Source organism: Pipistrellus kuhlii, unplaced genomic scaffold (genome assembly GCF_014108245.1).
Source record: "Pipistrellus kuhlii isolate mPipKuh1 unplaced genomic scaffold, mPipKuh1.p scaffold_m20_p_4, whole genome shotgun sequence".
NCBI classification, from domain to species: domain Eukaryota; kingdom Metazoa; phylum Chordata; class Mammalia; order Chiroptera; family Vespertilionidae; genus Pipistrellus; species Pipistrellus kuhlii.
The window spans coordinates 77602137-77623480 of record NW_023425540.1 but is presented as its reverse complement, the minus strand read 5'-3'; the positions used below and the strand labels follow the sequence as shown (position 1 = coordinate 77623480).

Sequence of the window (21344 nt, the reverse complement as noted above, 5' to 3'; positions counted from 1 at the left end):
AGTGGGACATTTTGTTTAGTGCATGCATTAGAGACTGAGGTAAATGTTTTCTGTGTAAATGTTTGAAGTCGGCATGCATTTTCTTTCTGCTAGGCCTTTCTTGTTGGAGTTTGAGTTAACCTAGTCAAGATTGGGCATGAATTAAGGTTTGATGTTTCTGTGAATACCATCAGTGTATCACTGCCTTAAATTTCCTTTAGAGTTACTGTGAGCATAGCATGGAGGTTGGTCTGCCAGAGTTTTTTCCCCTCAACATCTGATCCTTCTTAAGCTCTAGGTCTTCCCATCACGCTGCCTCTCAGGAAGGGTCTATCAACTAGGATCTTGCAACTATTCTGGCAATATTCTACTGTTACTAGATGCTTGTTAGCCTAGTAGTGGATGGCTGGGGGAGAGGGGTGCACATTTGATATTGTTATGATTGAACCTCAGTCTCAGCCAGGCACTTCTCTAGCCATTGCTCTCTGCTAGGTGTCATGACTTAAATTCATTTCTAATTAAAAAAAGAAAATACAGCTATAAAAAGCCAAGTATTTAGGGGGAAATCAACCCTGATTTTATGATTTTATTAACTGCTTCATCATAGTAGATGAGTAGTTGAGATCTTATGTCAGAGTGCTTTAGAACTTTTGCCTCTTTTTCCTAGGCACCACACCAATCCAGTGGGCACTGAATGGCGGTGGAAGATGGACCAGCCTGAAGTGATCTTAAAGGAAGCCATTGAAAACCATCAGAACATGATCAAGCAGTTTAAAGGTATTTATTTTTTCCTGTAGAAAGAAATACTAATAGTCTGAATTAAATTGGCAGAGGAATTGCTTCTTTGGCAAGATTTTGTCCCTTTTGGCAAATTTTCATATGATAAGTGCAGATTTTGTAGAAATATTATATACATTGGCCCTTTTTAGTTTTTACTGATGAATTTTATGTCCCATGTGATGGAAGAACTAAAAAATTTAATTTTAAGCTCAGCAATTTATAATATGGTACCTCAGCCTGTACATTTTGTCTGGGAATGTATCATTGTCCTCTCTAAAAACTTTTGCTTTGTTTTGTTTTGTTGAGCACAAAGCAACCTATGAGTGGACTGAAAATTTTAGATCTTGGAAAATTTTTTAAGTAATGGCAGTTAGATGGTATTCGGAAAGCATTTTTTATTAAATGTCTTATAAAAAAGGAGGGATAAATGTTTCCTCCCCATGACCCATAATGATGTAGTAAAATTCTGATACTCAGTTTCTAGAATTTCCTGATTTTCTTGTGCCTTACCTTAAAGGCATTTGACTTTACTGGAGATAACTGGTTCTCAGACTTTAGTGAGCATCAGAATCATCTGGGGTGCTTGTTAAAACACAGATTCCTGGTCTCCATCCCCAGAGAATGATTAAGTCTGAGGTGGGGACCCAGAGAACACATTTCTGACAGGTGATGTGGTTAAACTGGGGATCACACTTTGAAAGCCACTGCTAGTTGGATGTATGAAGTGATGGCTTTATAAAGGCAGATGTATATGATGAACTAGAATTGTTAGGTTCTCTCATAAATAAATCTATGTGCTTCTGCCTCCACCTACCACTTGTAAGTCCTTATCTCTTATATTCTCTTTTCCTTTCGTATGCAACAATAAAAAATGAATTCCAACCAAGGTTATTTTGATGTGGTGCTAATGTCATATTTATAAACCCCAGTAATTAGTGTTTTTAAGATCAAGGGATTCTTTTATGCAAGGAAATTTGTTCTGTCAGTTCACTGCTTCTTGAGATTATAGTGCTTCTGAAGTGTGTTTTCCCCAATACTACCAAGCAGTAGTATAGACACTGATTAGCTGTGCTGCAATGTAACTCAATTTTGACACTATCAGAATTGTGGGGTAGCATTGTTCCCCACAGGTTAAGGCTTCAGTCTGACAAAACTGCCCCCATTTTAGGTGCCAGTTGCAAGTCAAGGTTGTTACCTGTACTTCTGACCGATTGGCTGTAAGTGGGAGGTTTCCAAAATCTCCTCCTCAGATTCGGTTAGTTTGTTAGAGAGGCTCACATGAGAACTCAGTATAACATTTACAGCAAGTCCTCATTGCAATAAGTTGTCGATAAGTTCTTAGAAATGGTGCCTTCACTGGATCTGGTGCTCCAGTGTATAATGAAACCAGTTTTACTACAGGCCAACTGAGATAAAGCATATTGTAGCAAAGCAAGCAAATTTATTAATGAAGCAAGGCAAGCAAATTTATTAAAAATATTAGTTACCCAGTGCATGAAATTTGTGCACGGTGGTGGTGCATGCCCCTCAGCTCGGCCTGCACCCTCTCCAATCTGGGACCCCTCAGGGGATGTCTGACTGCTCACAATCTGGGACTGCTGGCTCCTAACTCGGAGCTCCAGCGCGTCTTTCTTTGTTTTTATTTATTTAATTTTTTTTAGAGGAAAAGTCTATGATTTTTAATTAAAACTGACAAACTGTCAGGGACAGGAATGACAGAGGACCCATCCAAGGTGGATGGCATCCTGGGTTGGGGAGTGGGAACATTGTTGACACAGTTGTCAGAATTCAAATGGGGTCTGTGGATTGAACCCTAATACCATTTGAATGGCGATTTCCTCACGTGGTTGGGTGGAGAATTGCTATGTAGGAGTGTCTGCTTTTGGGAAATACACAGGGGAGTATCCCGGCATTCTGTCATGTGTGGAGCATGCTCTCAAACAGCTCAGAAAAAGACTGGGGGAAATGGGCATATATGTGTATAAATGTACACACTCACACACGGTCTAACCTTGCTATTTTCGACTCCACCTTTGCGCACCTGCCTACTTGCTAAGATCCGTAACTCCAGAATCAAGGCTTGCAGAGCTTCCTTGGCCATCGGGCCATGGCCAGGGTGCAGGAACCCTGCAGACAGACCCCCGGGCACGGTCCCAGCTGAGGTCCAGCAGGTGCCACTGTTTTCTTGTTTCCGCTCCAGTATGTGAACCGGGTCTGTTCCACGACGGGTGCTGTTGGGGCTTTGGCATCTCTGTGCTTTTCGCTGGCGCCTGGCTGTGGGGTGGCCAAGCTGGTGCTGCAGTGCTGCCGGTTCCCTGAGCCCGGGAAGACTGTGCGGTAAAATATGGAGAAAAGATGGCGTTGTGAGCAAGTTCAGGCTGCCCCATTTCAACCTGAAGGAATCAATAGCACCCATCACATGCAGTGTCCTTTTAACGGAGACACAGAGAGCGCTGCCCTGAGCACGCAGGGTGCCGGCTCACCGGGGCCCACAGACAACAACGATGGCCCCTTGCGGGTGATGTCATGAAGTTGTGATGCTGAGGCGACACCAGGGGTGAGTCCGGCTGCCAAGGCCACGTCCTGGCCCACATCCAGGCCTACGCCCCACAGCAAAGCCTGCGGTCTGGCACTGGTAGGCGGCTCAGGGAACTGACATGGCCATGTGGATACCACCGCAGTTTCTCTATGCACTTTTAATCCATCCGCGTTCTTCTGGAAAGAGGGCTTTTTCTGGATGGCCATGCTCCCCCGGGGGTGCCTGATGACCTGGGGCCTACCTGGCACCCCAGCCTCGCTGACCCCGTGGGCTGCTGCCCTAACAGCACCGTACCTCTGTGGCCCTCTGTGCAGCTCGCTAGCATGGTCTAGGGTGGTCCATCCATCTGCACAGCCCCCCAGGTCACCTAGCCACACGCGCTCGGGCCACTCCCGCCCAGACTCTGCTTCCCCCGCACCTGGCGGTGGGCCCAGTGCACCTGCGCAGAGCTCCCGCCTGGACAGTCATCTGCCTGGTCGTGACGGCCCTAGTCTATTATTAGTATAGATACTCGCCATGTATAATAGCACCAGGGGCCCACTCAGCTAATCCGAGCATGCACCTGGTGGTGGTGGTGGGGGGGGTTCATGGAGTTTTATATCTTCACAGGTTTCAAGGTACCTCTGCGGGATATCTTGGGTAGCAGGTTAGGGTTCAAAGTCCCTTTTCCTTTGTTGTGGCTTTTCTTGGGATGTTTGTACATACACCTGGTCATCTTATTTGGCATGTCCTGAGATGGCTAACTTCTTGTTCAATGTGTGAGATAAAATTCCCCCTTTTTTATTTTCCTTTCCCCCCAGGGTGATTTAAGTTATATATTCTCTGGTTAGGGAGGAGAGGGAGAGGTATTAACCATTTGCTCTCAGGTGTCCTTGGTTGGGGAAGATAAGGTCTTTTGATTCACAAGCTGGCTGCAAGGTGCCTAAACTGTGTCCTTTTTCAATTTTCTTGTTTTAGTTTCTCTGTTCCACTTGGCCAGGAACTTTCCTAGCTTCTTACTTTCCTGTCACACACTCACACACAACCACACTGACTCAGACTGGGACAATGTAGACATGCCAATTCACCTACCACATACAGTACATCTTGGGATATAGGAGGAAATTAGAGTACCCAGAGTAAATTCATACTGATATGGGCTGCATGTGTAGACTCCACATGACAGTAGCCCCAGCTGGGAATCAAGTTTTTTCCTCTCATCAATGTTATAACAAAAAAACGTTGCATGAAACTATGTTATCCAAGAACTGCTCTAATTATGTTTGTTCTAAGGGATATTATAGAAGATTAGAGGCCCGGTGCATGACATTTGTGCACTGGGTGGGGGAGGAGTCCCTCATTCTGGCCTGTGCCCTTTTTGGAGTCTGGGAGCCCTCGGGGGATGTCCGACTGATGGCTTAGGAAGTGGGCCTAAGCTGGCCCTTGGACATCCTCAGAGCTGCTGTGAAAGCAGGAGAGGCTCCCGCCACTGCCGCTGCGCTCACCAGCCGTGAGCCCAGCTTCTGGCTGAGCATCACTCCCCTGTGGGAGCACACTGACCACCAGGGGGAGCTCCTGCATTGAGTGTCTGGTCAGTGTGTGCCATAGTGACTGGTCTTTCTGCCATTCGGTCAATTTGCATATTAGTCTTTTATTATATAAGATAGTACTTCTTTCTTTCTTTATTTTTTATTTAAAAAATATTTTATTGATTTTTTTACAGAGAGGAAGAGAGAGGGATGGAGAGTTAGAAACATCAATGAGAGAGAATCATCGCTCAGCTGCCTCTTGCACACCCCTACTGGGGATGTGCCCGCAACCAAGGTACCTCCCTTTGACCGGAATTGAACCCGGGACCCTTCAGTCTGCAGGCCGACGCTCTATCCACTGAGCCAAACTGGTTTCGGCAAGATAGTACTTCTTATCATTGTTCTTATTTCTTATGAGAAGTTGAGGGAAGTAATGCAAATAATGATTCAAGACCAATAATAATGTATAGCCAATAATTATATCTTTATTCTTTTAAAAAAATTACTTATTTTTAATTTTTCCACTTTATTGATTTTTAGAGAGAGAGGAAGAGTGATAGAGAGATAGAAACATCTATAAGAGAAAGAAACATCCGGCAAGGCCCCTACTGGGAATCGATAATGAAACTTGGGCATGTGCCCTGACTGGGAATCAAACCAGTAACCACATTGGCCAAGCTAAAATTAATTTATTTTAAAAATTGAATTTATTGGGGTGATATTGGTTAATAAAATTATATAGTTTCAGGTATACAATTCAATAATAAATATGAATTTTCTGAGGAAAGTTTATCTGTGTACATTTGGGTATGTCTATGTGATGTAATTTTGTACATCTTCAAAGATGCTAATAAATGTTTTAATATTTCATCTTGACTTTTAATCTCAACCACTTTAAAAAAAATATTTTATTGATTTTTACAGAGAGGAAGGGAGAGGGATAGAGAGTTAGAAACATCAATGAGAGAGAAACATTAATCAGCTGCCTCCTGCACATGCCCTACTGGGGATATGCCTGCAACCAAGGTACATGCCCTCGACTAGACCTGGGACCTTTGAGTCCACAGGCCGATGCTCTATCCATTAAGCCAAACTGGTTAGGCTCAACTTTTTAAAAAACAAATTACTGTTTCTTATTTGGATAAAGCAGTATCTTTTATCAGTCTTTGGGAAAGTTAAATGAAACTGTTTGGTCAAGAGCTAGAATTTGAATAGCTTTTCTTAGACTGTTGTTGACTTAGTTAATAGTATTGATTGTTGATCTTCAAATAAACTGTATGCTTTTAAATAAATTTTAAGGCAAAGTTGTGTTTTCCTTTGGATAATGTATTTTCAGAATTCTCCAGAGAAATAGAGTCAACAGAATCTTGTGTTGGTGGGTGTGTGTAGATAGAGATTGATAGGGAGATTGATTTAAGAGATTTGCTCACATGATTGTCCAGGAAAAAAAAAATGTGGTGGTAAATACTGCCAGGTTGGGGACCTTAGACAGAGTTGCAGTTTGAGTCTAAAGGCTGAATGCTGGCAGTATTCCTTCTTGCTTAAGGGAGGCCAGCCTTTGTTCTGTCAAGGTTTTCAACAGATTGGATGAAGCTTATCACATTGTAAAGGGCTTCTGCTTTACTCCGAGTTCACTGACTTAAGTGTTAATCTCATCCAAAAGTCACATTCACAGAAACATCCAGAATAAAGTTTAACTAAATATCTGGGAATCATGGTCCAACCAATTTGCCTGCTTCTGTTTTTATTGATAGAGAGGAAGGAAGAAGGAGAGAGAGAAAAACATCGATCCTCCTGCACTCCCCCTACTGGGGATCGAGCCCACAACCTGGGCATGTGCCCTGATCAGGAATTGAATCAGTGACCTCTTGGTACATGGGATTGATCCACTGAACCCCACACATTGGCCTGGCCTCTGCCCTTTCTTTCTTGAGAATGAGCTTTCACCTAAATCTAAGGGTCTCCACCAGACTTGCAACTCAGGAGAGCAGTAGGCAGCATTAGCTCAACCCAGATTTACCCCCAAACCTGTGTCCATGGCCTTCTTTTCTCTACTTTTCAGTGAGTTAAAGTCAGCCCAGCTCCTGTCACTTTTCACTGAGTTAACGTCAGCTCACTCCTGTCACTGTGACTATTACTTCTCAGCTTACTGTGGCCCCGTCTTGGCTCACTTCTTTCCTATAACGTTTCTAGGGAGCTAAAGCAGCCCCATTGAGGCTCTCACCTGTTGCTTGTTCTATCCTAAGCCCTTCCTGTGTTTCACTCTCTCCAGCTTTAATAAACATACCCTCAAAATTACCTAGACTCTTACTGCAAAACCTTTCCTGCATGAAGTCAGGAACCCACACACTATAGGCCAGCTTGGGCAGACCCGCTCAGGGCCAGGGCCTTTTGTGGTGACACTTAAAGAGCTAATTGAACCCTTAAACCAGTGATCGGCAAACTCATTAGTCAACAGAGCCAAATATCAACAGTACAAGGATTGAAATTTCCTTTGAGAGCCGAATTTTTTAAACTTAAACTTCTAATGCCACTTCTTCAAAATAGACTCGCCCAGGCCATGGTATTTTGTGGAAGAGCCACACTCAAAGGGCCGAAGAGCCTCATGTGGCTTGCGAGTCGCAGTTTGCCAACCATGGCCTTAAACAGTGGGATGCTGACTGAGGATGTATGCTTTCTGGACATCTGAGAATCTTCCTAAATGAATTATGTCCCAGGCAGTTTGTGTGGGGAGGAAGCAGCTCTGAGGAGTAGACATTCATTTTTCCATTCTGAGATGTCCTTGACACGGAATGACAATCTAAGTTTTGATAGTAATTCTTCTGACAGGAACACTTTTGCAAATGCACTTTAAATGGAAATAAGTAATGAATAATTCACGAGGCAGATTTCTTCACATTATAGCATGTGTTAGGTGAGCTCAGTGTGCACATGCTCTTTGTTATGTTGACCCCGAGAATGAATGTGCCTTTTAAAAAGGACTCTTGATGTTTGATTTGTCTCAAATTTATAAACAGAGACTATAGTCATTGCTAAACAGAAGCCTCTTATGCTCTCTGTACTTATGGAAAAAGCTACACTGAGCTGCCAACCTTTTGCACCAGGTTCCTGGACCTTTTAAATAAGCTCCTTGCCTCATAAATGAACCAATGAGCTGAAGAACTGCCCCAGCCAACTGGGGCTTTGCCACTAAATCTTCATTTCCATCTTTACCAACCAATCAGAGTGGCTCTTTTCCAACCAAGAAAATGCTGTTTGGATAGGCCAAACTGTGGATTTAGTGTTATTTGCATAAAAATGGTCCAATCAGGGACCAGGGTGTGGGCAGTCTTCTCTATATAAGCCAGCTTCTCCTCTATCTCAAAGAGCATACTCTGTTACCATCACAGACTATTTCACCAGCCAAAGCTGTAATACTGGAGCTGGTGTTGTAACGCCAGAGCCACTTCGTCTGCCGTTTCATGCCTGAGCTGTCTCACAACAGAGCTCTAAGACACAATTGAGCTGTTTTCACTGAATAAAATCTTCCCCCTCACCCCACTCCAACTTAGGGTCTCCTTTGACAGTGAGTTGGTGGTGATGTCCTTCAGTTGTCTGACTAACTTGTTAGCGAGCCTTATCCTATGCAGAAAGGTGTATCTCATTAGTAACCTTGTGTTTACTTTAATCAGTAGACACCTCAAGTTCACATGGCATAAGAAATGAGAGTTTTCAAAAACATATTGTCTTGCTCTGACTGGTTGGCTCATTTGGCTGGAGCATCATCCTATACACCAAAAGGTTTGGGTTTGATTCTTTGTCAGGGGACATAGCCAGGTTGTGGGTTCGATCCCTGTTCGGGGCACATACTGGAGGCACTGATCAGTGTTTCTCTCTCTCTCTCTCTCTCTCTCTCTCTCTCTCTCTCTCTCTCTCTCTATATATATATATATATATATATATATATATATATATATATATATATATATTAAAAGATATGATCTTATAGGAGGATGACATATACAGGATTGCTGGATTGTTGAGAGAAAGAATAGAGAGTATGTCTATGACCAAAATAGCAGTTAGAATGCCTAAGGGAGAAATTTTATAACTTAATTCAGTCTTTATCAATGGTTATAGTTTGAAATCCTCTTTTTTATGAACTTGAATTCCTCCTGCAGTTAGTGAAATATCTATTTCTATATTTCTTTCATATCTAGGGGACAGGGTATAAATAGAACAGATTACCTGCATTTCTGGATAGTCAGGGCTCAGTCTGAGGATGATGTGGCTCATGCAAGTCACTCTACCTCTTCTGAACCCAATACCTCTTTGGGTGCAGCTCTGACATGCATCCTACTTTTCAACTCTAAAGATGCAGAAGTGTAAGTCTAGATCTCATCTCAGCTCCTGGTGGAGAGTCTGTTCTCTGTCTTCTCCAAATCTGAACTCAATAGACATTGGCCTGGAGTAGTGGCTCATTTCATGTGACACAGACTCACTCACTCACAGATGCCCTGCAGGTCCCTTTTGTGTCCTTCCACACCCATATTAGAGGTTTCTTATTAGAGCCCCAGTACTATACCTTGTGTCCCCTTGTGGCTTAAAAAGCTCAAACAAACAAACAAAACCCATAAAAAGAAAGAAAGTGTTTCTGGTTTCCTTGTTTGAAACTTCGGATACATCTTCCTATAGAGAAGATATTTGAGTATGATTAGGTGATATTGAAATAGATTTATTAGTACTATAGTTCAGGTATATAACAAGTAATTTGATATTTGGGGGTTTGAACAACTAACTATTTTAATAATGAATGTCATGTTGAAACAGAAAGCTTAGAACAGAATTTCTATCAATTGGAAATGACAGGTAATTCTCAAAGGCTTGAAGGGATTTCCTTCCTAGTTTGTTATATTCTGGTTTCTTCACTTCAGTCTCTTTAGAGGTTCACTCTTTTTTAAAAAAAATATATATTTTATTGATTTTGTACAGAGAGGAAGGGAGATACAGAGTTAGAAACATCGATGAGAGTCATCGATCAGCTGCCTCTTGCACACCTCCTACTGGGGATATGTCCACAACCAAGGTACATGCCCTTGACAGGAATCGAACCCGGGACCCTTCAGTCCCCAAGCCGACGCTCTATCCATTGAGCCAAACCGGTTTCGGCTAGAAGTTCACTCTTAACTCATTAACACTTTCCCCTACTCTGGCATGGAGTCCTTTGTTTTTATAGTGTGCTTTCCCACCCCCAGGATGAACGCCTGCTCGCTTCCCTGGGTCTGGTTCAGTCATTTTATGATCTTATTTTTGTGTAGGATGATACTTGTTGTGGGCATTGTTGCCTCTGAGTTTCCAGCTTTAGCTGAGTGGCCAGCCTTGAACAGACTTTGAAGATATTTTGATGTTTTAAATGCTTCCTTTTGTGCTTCTGTTCTCATTTCTGAGGGCAATCAGTCTTTTCAGTTATTTCATGGGATCATTAAACCATCTTTCTTTTCATGACCTTTATTAGCTTTCCCTTTATACATATGCAGAATTAACTTTATATTGGTTACAAATGGGTCAGATTTTAGTGCAACTCAGCATCCTTTTATAATGTTGCCTGCCCTATCCCACCCTTACCACAAATTTTAGAGAATGGGGCTGGGTTTCTTTTTTAATCCTCACCAGAGGATATTTTTCCATCAATTTTTAGGGAGATTAGAAGAGGGAGGGAAAGAGAGAAACATTGGTGTGAGAGAAATACATTGATTGGTTGCCTCCTGCAGGAGGAAGGCACCTGCAACTGAGGTACATGCTCTTGACTGGAATTGAACCAGGGACCCTTTGGTCTGAAGGCCAACACTCTTATTTACTGAGCCAAACAGTTAGGGGCTGGGGCTGGGTTTTTTTTAGCTGAGTTTCCCATCAGTTCAACAGACATCACATGAATGAACCCTTATTAGAATGGCCTCAGTGCTGAAGGTGAAAGATGAAAAGACAATTTGTTGCTACCCTATTTCCCCGAAAATAAGACAGTGTCTTATATTAATTTTTGCTCCCAAAGATGCACTAGGTCTTATTTTCAGGGGATGTCTTATTTTTCCATGCGCTAGGTCTTATTTTTGGAGGATGTCTTATTTTCGGGGAAACACGGTAGATGTTTTTACCTATAGTTTAAGTTAGAAGTGAAATAAGGCAAAAAGTAAAAAATCTCCAAAAAGTTTTCACAAAGGAGGTATGCTAAAGTACATATCCAAAGGAGTTGTGAGGGTGGGGAAGAGAACACTGCCTGCTAATTGTTTTCTGAAGCTTATTTATGAAACACCTCACAGTGGCAGTTGCTATGGCAAACATATAGTATATGATGTTAAGCCAGGAGAGTTTCTTAGGAAGATCTTTGGTCAGCAGCTATATTGGTATAAAAAGAAAGTAGGGAATATTTTTTTTAAAAAATTGGTCCAATCTTTAATAATAGGAATATTCATATATTTCAATTATAACTCAACTAGAGGTCCAGTGCACCAAGATTCATTCAAGAATGGGCCTTCTTTTCCCTGGCTATCGGCACTGCCTTCGCTCCAGCCTGGAGCTGCCTTTTCGCCTTCCCATTCTTCTCAGAGGCCTGGAGCAGCTGGGGCAGTGCAGAATGCCTGCATCATTGCCATGTCAGTGCCTGCATATGCAAATCAACCCACCATCTTTGTTGGGTAAGTTTGCATATTCACTCCTGATTGGCTGGTGGGTGTTGTGAAGATATGGTCAATTTGCATCTTACTTTTTTATTAGTCTAGATAAAAAAGACATTCTCCAATAAAAAATAGACATACTCTATGCTTAATATAACATGTTTATTTCTGTGTTATGCAGCTTATTGCTATAACATTAGAATGAAGTGTCTGGAATCTAAAGTTACTACTTTGGAATCTTTCAGTAAAATGAGGTTGTAGTATGCTTCCTAGTTGACCTGATGACTAGTGATTGTCCAGGATCAAGTGGCTGTTCAGATTAAGAGAAAGGCCAGAAAACATATTTCAGAAAAAACAATAAAAACAAATCAGAATAACAAAGCAGAGTTTAGTTGTGAAAGGGATATGGTATAGGGAAGCAAGAGCACGTATTGTGCTAGAGAGAGATACAGAAAGACACAGACAGACAGTGAGGAATAGATTCTTAATGAAATGTAATGTCTGTTGTTCCCTGGAATGTCTTCCTGCTCTAGGACTTCTTTCCATTAGAAATTTCGAGGATGTCGCCGGGACCGGTTTGGCTCAATGGATAGAGTGTCGGCTTGGGGACTGAAAGGTCCCGGGTTCGATTCCGGTCAAGGGCATGTACCTTGGCTGCGGACATATCCCCAGTAGGGGGTATGCAAGAGGCAGCTGATCGATGACTCTCTCTCTCATCGATGTTTCTTACTCTCTGTCTCTCTCCCTTCCTCTCTGTACAAAATCAATAAAATATATTAAAAAAAAAAAAAAAAGAAATTACATTTAAAAAAAAAAAAAAAAAAAAAAAAAAGAAATTTCGAGGATGTCTTCTTTTCTGACACATTTCTTTGAGGACAGGGAAGGAAGGCATGAAGTTGAGTCCCCCAGGACCTTGTTTTTGAGAGGAACACTGTATAGCCTCTGGCATTTAGCACAAAATAGAATTGTGCTTTTTGAATGAGAGAACCAAGGCTTTATTCTCAAGGCCTTACTTTTGAAAAAATTACCCTCCTCCCTCTCTGTGGGTGATAAGACCTTTTCAGTAAAAAGAAAAAGGGAATTTGTTAAATCCCAGAATTATTACTTTAAAAAGTTTACCCACATTGTAAAGGTTTTTTTTTAAAAAATGAAATTATGTTTTTGTTTAATCTGCTTAATGTGACTATTTCATCAATTGGTTCTTTTAAAATTATTAGGGTGATATTTGTTAATAACATTTTATAAGTTTCCATAATACATCATCTGTATATTCTATTGTGTGCTTACTACCCAAAATCTAGTCTCCTTTATCACCATGTTTGACCCCCTTTACCTTCTTTAATCTCCCACTACTCCCTTCTGGTAACCACCATATTGTTGTCTGTGTCAGTGAATTTGTTTTTCTGTTGCTTTCTGTTTTATATCCCACATATGAGTGAAATCATATGGTTCTTGCCCTTTTTCATCTATTTCCCTTATGATAACTATTAAGATCTCTCAATTCTCCCAAATGTCAGCATTTCATCCTTTCTTTCTTTCTTTCTTTTTTTTTTTTTTTGATTATTCTATTCCATTGATCTATATGTCTGGCATCTTTTCTTAAAGCTGAGTCATATTATATATATTTCTAAGAACTTGTCCATTTCTTCTAGTTTATCAACTTTGGTGGGATATAGCTTTCATAGTATTTTTGTATGGCCCTTTTTATTTCTGTGGTGTCTATTATAATGTCTCTTTTATTTCTGATTTTATTTATTTCAGTTTTTTCTTTTTTTCCTTAGTGAATCTAGCTAGAGGTTTTCAATTTTATTAATATTTGCAAAGAGACAGTTTGAGAAATAAAGGGGAAAGTGAATGGTCTAGACAAGGCTTTTCTTTATTCTATATAATAAAGAGGTAATATGCAAATAGACCATCACTCCCTCACACAAGATGGCCGCCCCATGTCATCACACCACAAGATGGCTGGCAGGGAAGAGCAGTTGTGGGCAATCAGGCCAGCAGGGGAGGGCAGTTAGGGGTGACCGGGCCAACAGGGGAGGGCACTTGGGGGGCAATTGTGCCAGTAGAGGAGCAGTTAGGCATTGATCAGGCTGGCAGGGGATTGGTTAGGTGGTGATCAGGCTGGCAGGCAGAAATGGTTAGGAGTAATCAGGCAGGCAGGCAGGCAGGCAGGTGGTTGGGAGCCAGCAGTTCTGGATTGTGAGAGGGATGTCTGACTGCGGATTTAGGGATCAGGCCTAAACCAGCAATCAGACATCCCCTGAGGGGTCCCATATTGGAGAGGGTTCAGGCTGTGCTGAGGGACACCCCACACCCCAATACATAAGTTTTGTGCATCGGGCATCTAGTGTAGATATGTTGAGTTCATTTACTTAAACGAACATGAAAGAATGCAGAGCTAAACAAATTAAGGAATGTAATATATTCTGTGTTTCTCAATAACTAGCTAATAAAGTTAGTTTTGCCTGCTTGTACTGACGTAGTTTAATTAGTACTTAAACTAAGAATGAGATTGCTGACTGATTTTCCTGTTTCGGTAATTCTAGGTTTTCTTTTCCCTTAGGCCCTCATTTTTTATTATTTGGCTGGTATAAAAAATAATTTCACCTTCTGAAATCGAGGAACCATTAGGAAAATTGTAAACATTTTAATAAAGAAAAATAAAAGGAGTTATCCTCTGTCTGTGCCTTACTGAGTACGATCATTTTCTCTGTGTTTTCCAGGTGTACCAGGTGTCAAAGAAGAACGCTTTAAAGAAGGAATGACAGTGAAACACTGTGCCTTGTCCCTGGTGGGAGAACCCATCATGTACCCAGAAATCAACAGGTTTTTGAAGCTACTGCATGAGTGTAAAATATCCAGTTTCCTGGTCACAAATGCACAGTTCCCTGTGGAAATCAGGTGAGTGACCCAGCTTAGGAAGATATGCTGCTTGAACCTGTGAACAGATGCTTAGGTTCTTTCCATGGCTTGCTGTTGTGAATCATGCTGTATGGAAGTTTGGGCTGCATCTCTTCAAGATATTGATTTCATTTCCTTTGAATATATACCCAAAAGGGGGATTGCTGGACCATATGGTAGTTCTATTTTTAATTTTTTGAAGATCTTATATATTTTGGATATTGATTTGCACATATTTTCCCCGTTCTGTAGGTTTCCTTTTCATTTTGTTGACCGTATCTTTTGCTGTGCAGAAGCTTTTTATCAATAGTTTGATATAGTTCCACTTACTTATTTTTGCTTTGGTTGCTTGCACTTTTGGTGACATATTCAAAACATTGTTGCTAAGATCAAAATGTCAAGCTTTTCCCTGTGTTTTTTTTCTAGGACTTTTACAGTTTCAGGTATTATATTTAAGTTTTTCATTCATTTTGACTTAATTTTTCTGAGTGGTCTAATATAGGGGTCCAATTTCATTTTTTCCATATGTGAATATTCATTTGTCCCAGCATCATTTATGGCCGAGCCTGTCCTTTCCACATTGAGAATTCTTGGCTCCCTTGTCGATTATGAGTTAACCATATATGAGTGGGTTTATTTTTTAGACTCTCGATTTGTTCCATAAACATGGGTGGGTGTTTTTTTGTTTGTTTGTTTTTGTTTTTAATGCCAATATCCTATTGTTTTGAATACTATAGCTTCATAGTATAGTTTGAAATTAGGAAGGATAATACCTCCAGTTTTATTCTTTCTCAGGATTACTTTGGCTATTCAGCATCTTTTATAGTTCTATGAGTTTTAAGATTTTTCTTTCTGTTTCTATAAAAAGTTGTCATTGGAATTTTGATAGGGATTTTATTGAATCCATATATGGTTTTGAGTATTATGGACATTTTAACAATATTAATTTTTCTGATCTGAGAACATGGGATATCTTTCCATCTATTTGTGTTTTCAGTTTCTTTCATCAATGTTGAGATGTTCTTGAAACTAAAATAATGTTATACTTTTTAAGGCCCCATTTCTGGAGGCTGATTCAGTCTTGGGGGAAGCCCAAGAACTTGCATTTTCGTGTACTTCCTTTTTTTAAAAAAAAATCATTTATTTGTTTATTAATCCTTACCTGAGGATATTTTTCCCATTGCTTTTCAGAGAGACTGGAAGGGAGGGAGGGAAAAAGAGAGAGAGAAAAACATCCATGTGAGGGAGACACATAGACTGGTTGCTTCCCACTCATGCCCCGAGAGGGGGCAGGAGCGAATCTGCAACTCAGGTAATTACCCTTGGCTGGTAATTAACCTGAGACCCTTCATTGTGCAGGCCAACACTCTCATAATTTAGCTACGCTGGCCAGGGCTCCACATGCTGCTGATCCAGATGGCCCTGAGCACACTTAGAGATACACTACTGTGAGGATTGAGATACTGCTTTTGGGTTTCTGTGATGAGAGGCTCCGGCTGCACTGCCTGTGATCTGGCCATTTTGATGGAGGCCTTGTGGTACAGGGCTAGGAAAACAGGCTCTGGAGTACTTCTTGGCTTGAATCTTGTTGTTGAGATAATTAAATACCATATTTTTCGGACCATAAGACGCTCCGGACCATAAGACGCACCAGTTTTTAGAGAAGGGAAATGAAGAAAAAAAGATTCTGAAACAAATAGTGTCCTAAAATATTTTATGTGCATTAAAACCCAACATCACAGTCATAAACACATGTAATCAACCCTGTAAAGTAAACAGCAGCATTTAGAACCATTTTAGAGCCGGGCAAGCACACAGAGACCACAAAGAGCTGGGCAAGTAAAAAAACTTTTTTTAAAAAGTATATGTGTAGGCTATATTTGGACCATAAGATGCAGGGACTTTCCCCCCCCCCCCCACTTCTGGGGGGGAAAAAGTGCGTCTTATGGTCCGAAAAATACGGTACAAGATTTTGACATCTTTTTTGTGAATCCTTGAACAAACCCCTTAATCTCTTTGAACCTTAGTTTCATCATCTCTAAAATGGACATAAGTAGCAACTACCTTGTTTATTCTGAGGATTCAGTGAACTGAACAAGAAAGATCAAACATAGCACAATGCACTCAGGACATGATGAGTGCTCAGTAAATCTTCTCATTCTCTCTTCCTCCCAAATTACTGTACTTGGCCTGATGTGACAGCTCCCAGTTGTCTTAGGGATTCTGGAATTGAAAGTTTGGGCTACTTAGGGATTTATTTATTTTTGTCCAATCATACTTATTATTTAATCCATTTGATTTCTTACAAACATAAATCCCTCAGCCTTTTTTCCTTTCTGTAGAAATTAGAAGGCCTACATCTCTATAGGGGAGGAAAAGGGAGGGGGCTTTTATGTTCAGTAACAATGCATTTCATATATGATCATCCTCAACTCAGACTTAAAATTAGCAGGATGAAGGGTCATCACAATAATCATTTCACAATTCACTGGGCATTTTCACTAGGTATTGGGCTTATTAGGATTGTATTGGTATAGTCCTTTTTATTGTTCTCAGCAGCAACGTGAGATTCTCAGGCAAGGCAATTATTTTGATGATTTTAAGGATAAAACATCTTTTTGCTTTTGGGGACTTAAAATGATGCTGTCTATGATTAGAATGGACAAATGATCATGTTGGAAGCCTAATTCCTGTCCTGGGGAATAGAGGCCAATACCAGGCAAACATTAGATCCTGAGTTCAAAAGACTTTTCCAAGGTCCTTTTACTGCTTTTGAATGAGTTATAATTCCCAGGGACATTTTTTCTTCTCTGTTTTTTCTCTGCTCCCTGGCAAGAGATCTGTAGGCTTCCTTCATTATGGCACCTCAGACATTTAGTATTGACAAAGTAGTTTATTGGTACTGTCAGTGTCCAGGGCTTCCTTTTTTACAAATGTTGGAGGTTTGTAAAATAACCATGGGCTTTGGAATATACTGTTCATAATCTTAAGTAGTTATGGAGGCATAGTGAAGAGGTCAGGCCAGATTCCATTTTGCATCAGACAGATTTATAACAAAGTCTCATAAGTATCAGATAATGATAGCCAGTAGTATCCATTAAAATAGTCTTTTTATTTTTATTTTTTGTGGAACATAAAGTACTGTTAAGGTAGCATAGCCTATTTGTTGTTAAAGAGGTGCCATTACGTATACTATTGTTTCGCATTTTTAGTAATTGATATCCTTTGCTCGGTAGTGACACATTACTGAACTTTTAAGGATTCCCTTTGAATGTCAATGCTGAAGAGGGATTAAAGCAATGAGAGTCTGCCAATATCACTTCTTTTCTAACTTTGCTTAGAACTTCCTACCTTCAATGAGACCTTTCTGATTTTTCCATGTCACTAAGCCAGATCATTGCAATCATTTGTTTGGCCTACATATCCTTAAAAGTCCTGTCAGCTAAAGTCAACTAAAAGGTAGCTTTCAGTGTCTGCCTATATGGCTGGATAAAAAGAAAAATATGGTTCCTGTCCTTCAAGGGATACTCAAAGATTGATAAGGCTGATACTAATAGACATAAAAAGCACATAAACCATTTTGATGGTGAATTTTATGGCATGTGAATTATATTTCAGTTTTTAAAAATTCATAAACTTTGAAACAAAAATGCATAAGTAACATTCTAGTGGTAAATACAAATTATAGAATAGTTATAGAAAATTAATAGTTGAAGGATTTGCTCATAGAATTATTAAGGGGGGATTTTCTTTCTAGGTCTAAATTTATTGAATACAATGAATTATGAGGCCCATTTGAAGGGAGACCATAGAGACTTTGGAAAAAGTACAATCTGGGCTTAAAACTATACTGGCAAGAAATCTAGTAGATAGAATAGCATTATGAAATGAATGAGTCCTTTGTAAGTGCTTGGTTGCTGTTCTAGCTCTGCATTGCTTAAAGCTCTCAGAATAGTCATTGCCCAAGCAAGCTTGTCTTTGAAACCAATTCTGCCCTCAGGTATAGGTGAGGCATTGTGTGGTTTTCTGCCCTTTAAGAAGGCTTGGGTTTTTGGGGTTGTTTTTTGTTCCTTAGAAAACTTCCATGAGTGAATTGATGATAGAAGGTGGTCTATCAGCACAGATCCCACATGGCTGTGAGATTTCAATTATGTAAGCCTTGACTAAGCCAGATCTTGTTTTGTGTATTTTCCGCGAATACCTATTGTTTGAAGAGGGACCAGTTTTAAGTGATTGAATGTTTTCAGTTTATTAGAGATGGTGACCAGTCATTTTAAAAAACAATCAACTAACATCCCATTCTGCCACATGATTAAAATCCTTGTTTCAATCTTCTGGGAGAAGTAGAAGCCTCTAGACCCAGTGAAATGTTTAATAGCCCCATCTATTACAGATTGTAAATTTTGCATCATGAAAAGCCTGATATAGGCATAACACTTTTTTATTGTTGTGTTTATTGTTTTTAATTTTAAATTACCAAGGAATCTTAAACCGGTTACTCAGCTATACGTCAGTGTGGATGCCAGCAGCAAAGACAGCCTGAAGAAAATTGACCGCCCACTCTTCAAGGACTTCTGGCAAAGATTCCTGGACAGCTTGAAAGCCTTGGCAGCAAAGGTAAAAATTATGACATCTTTAAAAGAAAATGAAATGAAGTAGAGAGGTTTTTTTCTTAAAAAAAAAAAAAAAAAAGACTAAATAAAATCTTCAGATTTTATCGTTTTACAAGTATTTGAGTTCTTAAATTTGTAATATATATGTCCTTCATGAATTTGGGGTGAGAATAGCAGTTCATAGCAACCCTAGAAGAGGTGTCAGCATATAGTATATGTTTGTTTGTTTTTTAAAATATATATATATATATATATATATATATATATATATATATATATATATATTTATTGATTTCAGAGAGTAAGGGAGAGGGAGAGAGAGATAGAAACATCAGTGATGAGAGAGAATCATTGACTGGCTGCCTCCTGCATGCCTCCTAATGGGGATCAAGCTCACAATCTGAGCTTGTGCCCTGAACGGGAATCGAACCGTGACCTCCTGATTCATAGGTCAATCACTAAGCTGCACTGGCTGGGCTGTTATTGCCTTTTGAATATTTCATATTATTGGTATAGTAGATGCTATCATGAAAGGTCTGTTTTACTGTTGTTTAACACTCAAAAAGAAAACTTGTATGCTGTAACTATATTAGGTAGGTCAAATATATTACTAGTATAATCTGATATCATTTCAGTTTTTTTAAGTCCTATTCCAGATATTTTAATTAGAATATCTATACTGTTATGTTACTTGTTTAGTCTTTTCGTATACCTGAGCAAGAAAAGACATTTGAAGAGAATTTCTTGAACTTCATAAAGAAAGAATTTTGATTTGTCTCAAGTATATTTATGAGCTAATGCAACGCAAAGTAGAAGGTAGCATATTTTGTGTTTACGCTTAGAAAATATGATGTTTATTTTTCCAGGTCTTTATCTTTTGTCAAAATGTTTCTTTTCAAATATGAGGCCAGAAATTTATTGGTACTTGAGTATGTGGGGTTAAAATGCAATTCCTTCTAGATAACAGCAAAGAAATGTGTTAGCTTCAATTTCCGTTCACTACAGCTATTTGTCATACAGTTCTATTTTTAAAAAAGAGAAATCCATCTTGTACAAGACAACACTGCCTACCTTTGGCTGTAGACTTTTATCAGCAGTGTGACCAGATGTGTTTCTGTTGGCCTATTATTATGCCAAATTGAAAATCTAGTCGGAATTGAAGTAATTAATCCTTTTTCATGTTTAAGCAATAAAATCAATATCTTGAAATCTCATTTTTGAAAATAAAAAAGACAAAAATAATTCCTTGTTTATGCATACTTGGATATCAAAACTGAACATTAACCCTCTTTCTACAAATGTGAGCATACTCTGACCTGACATTATTGGAGTAATAATGTGCCATTGTTGTGCATTAATGAGATCATTCTGTATCTAGTATTTCAATAGACCACTGTATGCAGGTGGCCCACAATTTTCAGATTAAAAAAACCCTTTACTATTAAACCTTATTATAAAAGTATCTATACATATAAAAGGTTAATAGGCTTAGTGACCAACCATTCCACCCTTCTGCTGCTCGACTGCTAGCTATGACATGCACTGACCATCAGGGGGCAGACGCTCAAAGCATGGGCATGGAAATATGGAGCAGACTGATGAATCCCAGGGGGAAGGGGAGAGGACAAGAAGGATTAACCAAAGATCTTATATGCAAATATCTGTGCACTAGTGGGGTCCCTCAGCCTGGCCTGCAGGGATCAGGTCAAAGCTGTGCATCAGGCCTCCAACATCCCCCGAGGAGTTCCAGGATGTGAGAGGGCACAGGCCAGAGCGAGGGACCCCACCTCTAGCTCTGATTATAAAAATATTACATGTTGATTATAGAAAATTTGGAGAAGTAAAGAGAAATGTAAAGGAGCAAGGAAAGAAATTATAATTCATGGACCTTGAGGCATTTTGAAGTACTATTTAATCCTTTTTTTGGGAGTAGTGAGGATATGAGTGCTTTCTTATATATGATTCAATTTTATATGCTTCTTATTTTTGTTAATGTTGGGACATAAGCATTTTGTCATGTTATTAAAATTTTTCCATGACCTTATGTTAGATAGCTTAGTCTTTTAATCTTACTCACTGTGAGATGAGTGTGTGTGTGTGTGTGTGTGTGTGTGTGTGTGTGTCTGTGTGTCTGCCTCCTCCTTGGTTCCTAACGGAGCCGCTAAGACCCTTGTAAATTCCTAATTGATGAGAGTACCAGGATCATCTTTTGTTTTAATGAGATGGCTCTGGGTGGGCTCCTGTATGGCTGTTGGATGGGGATTGGTCACTAGAAAGACCAAGGCATAATTAGAAGCTTGAAATTCAGTCCCCACTTCCCCACTTCTCTAGAGAGAGGAGAGTGGTTGGAAATTTAAGTTAAAGATCAGTC

General features: G+C 39.9%; 1 protein-coding gene across 2 annotated transcripts in view; it reads left to right on the top strand.

Annotated features, from left to right (window-relative positions):
• LOC118703683 (S-adenosyl-L-methionine-dependent tRNA 4-demethylwyosine synthase TYW1) overlaps window positions 1-21344 on the top strand; it is a 105521-nt gene that overhangs the window by 51165 nt on the left and 33012 nt on the right. For both annotated transcript variants that reach the window (XM_045571230.1, XM_045571228.1), the window contains exons 11-13: window positions 647-756; window positions 14183-14360; window positions 18842-18977. In XM_045571230.1, the coding sequence (XP_045427186.1) occupies window positions 647-756; window positions 14183-14360; window positions 18842-18977 (424 nt within the window). The remainder of the gene's footprint in view (window positions 1-646; window positions 757-14182; window positions 14361-18841; window positions 18978-21344) is intronic.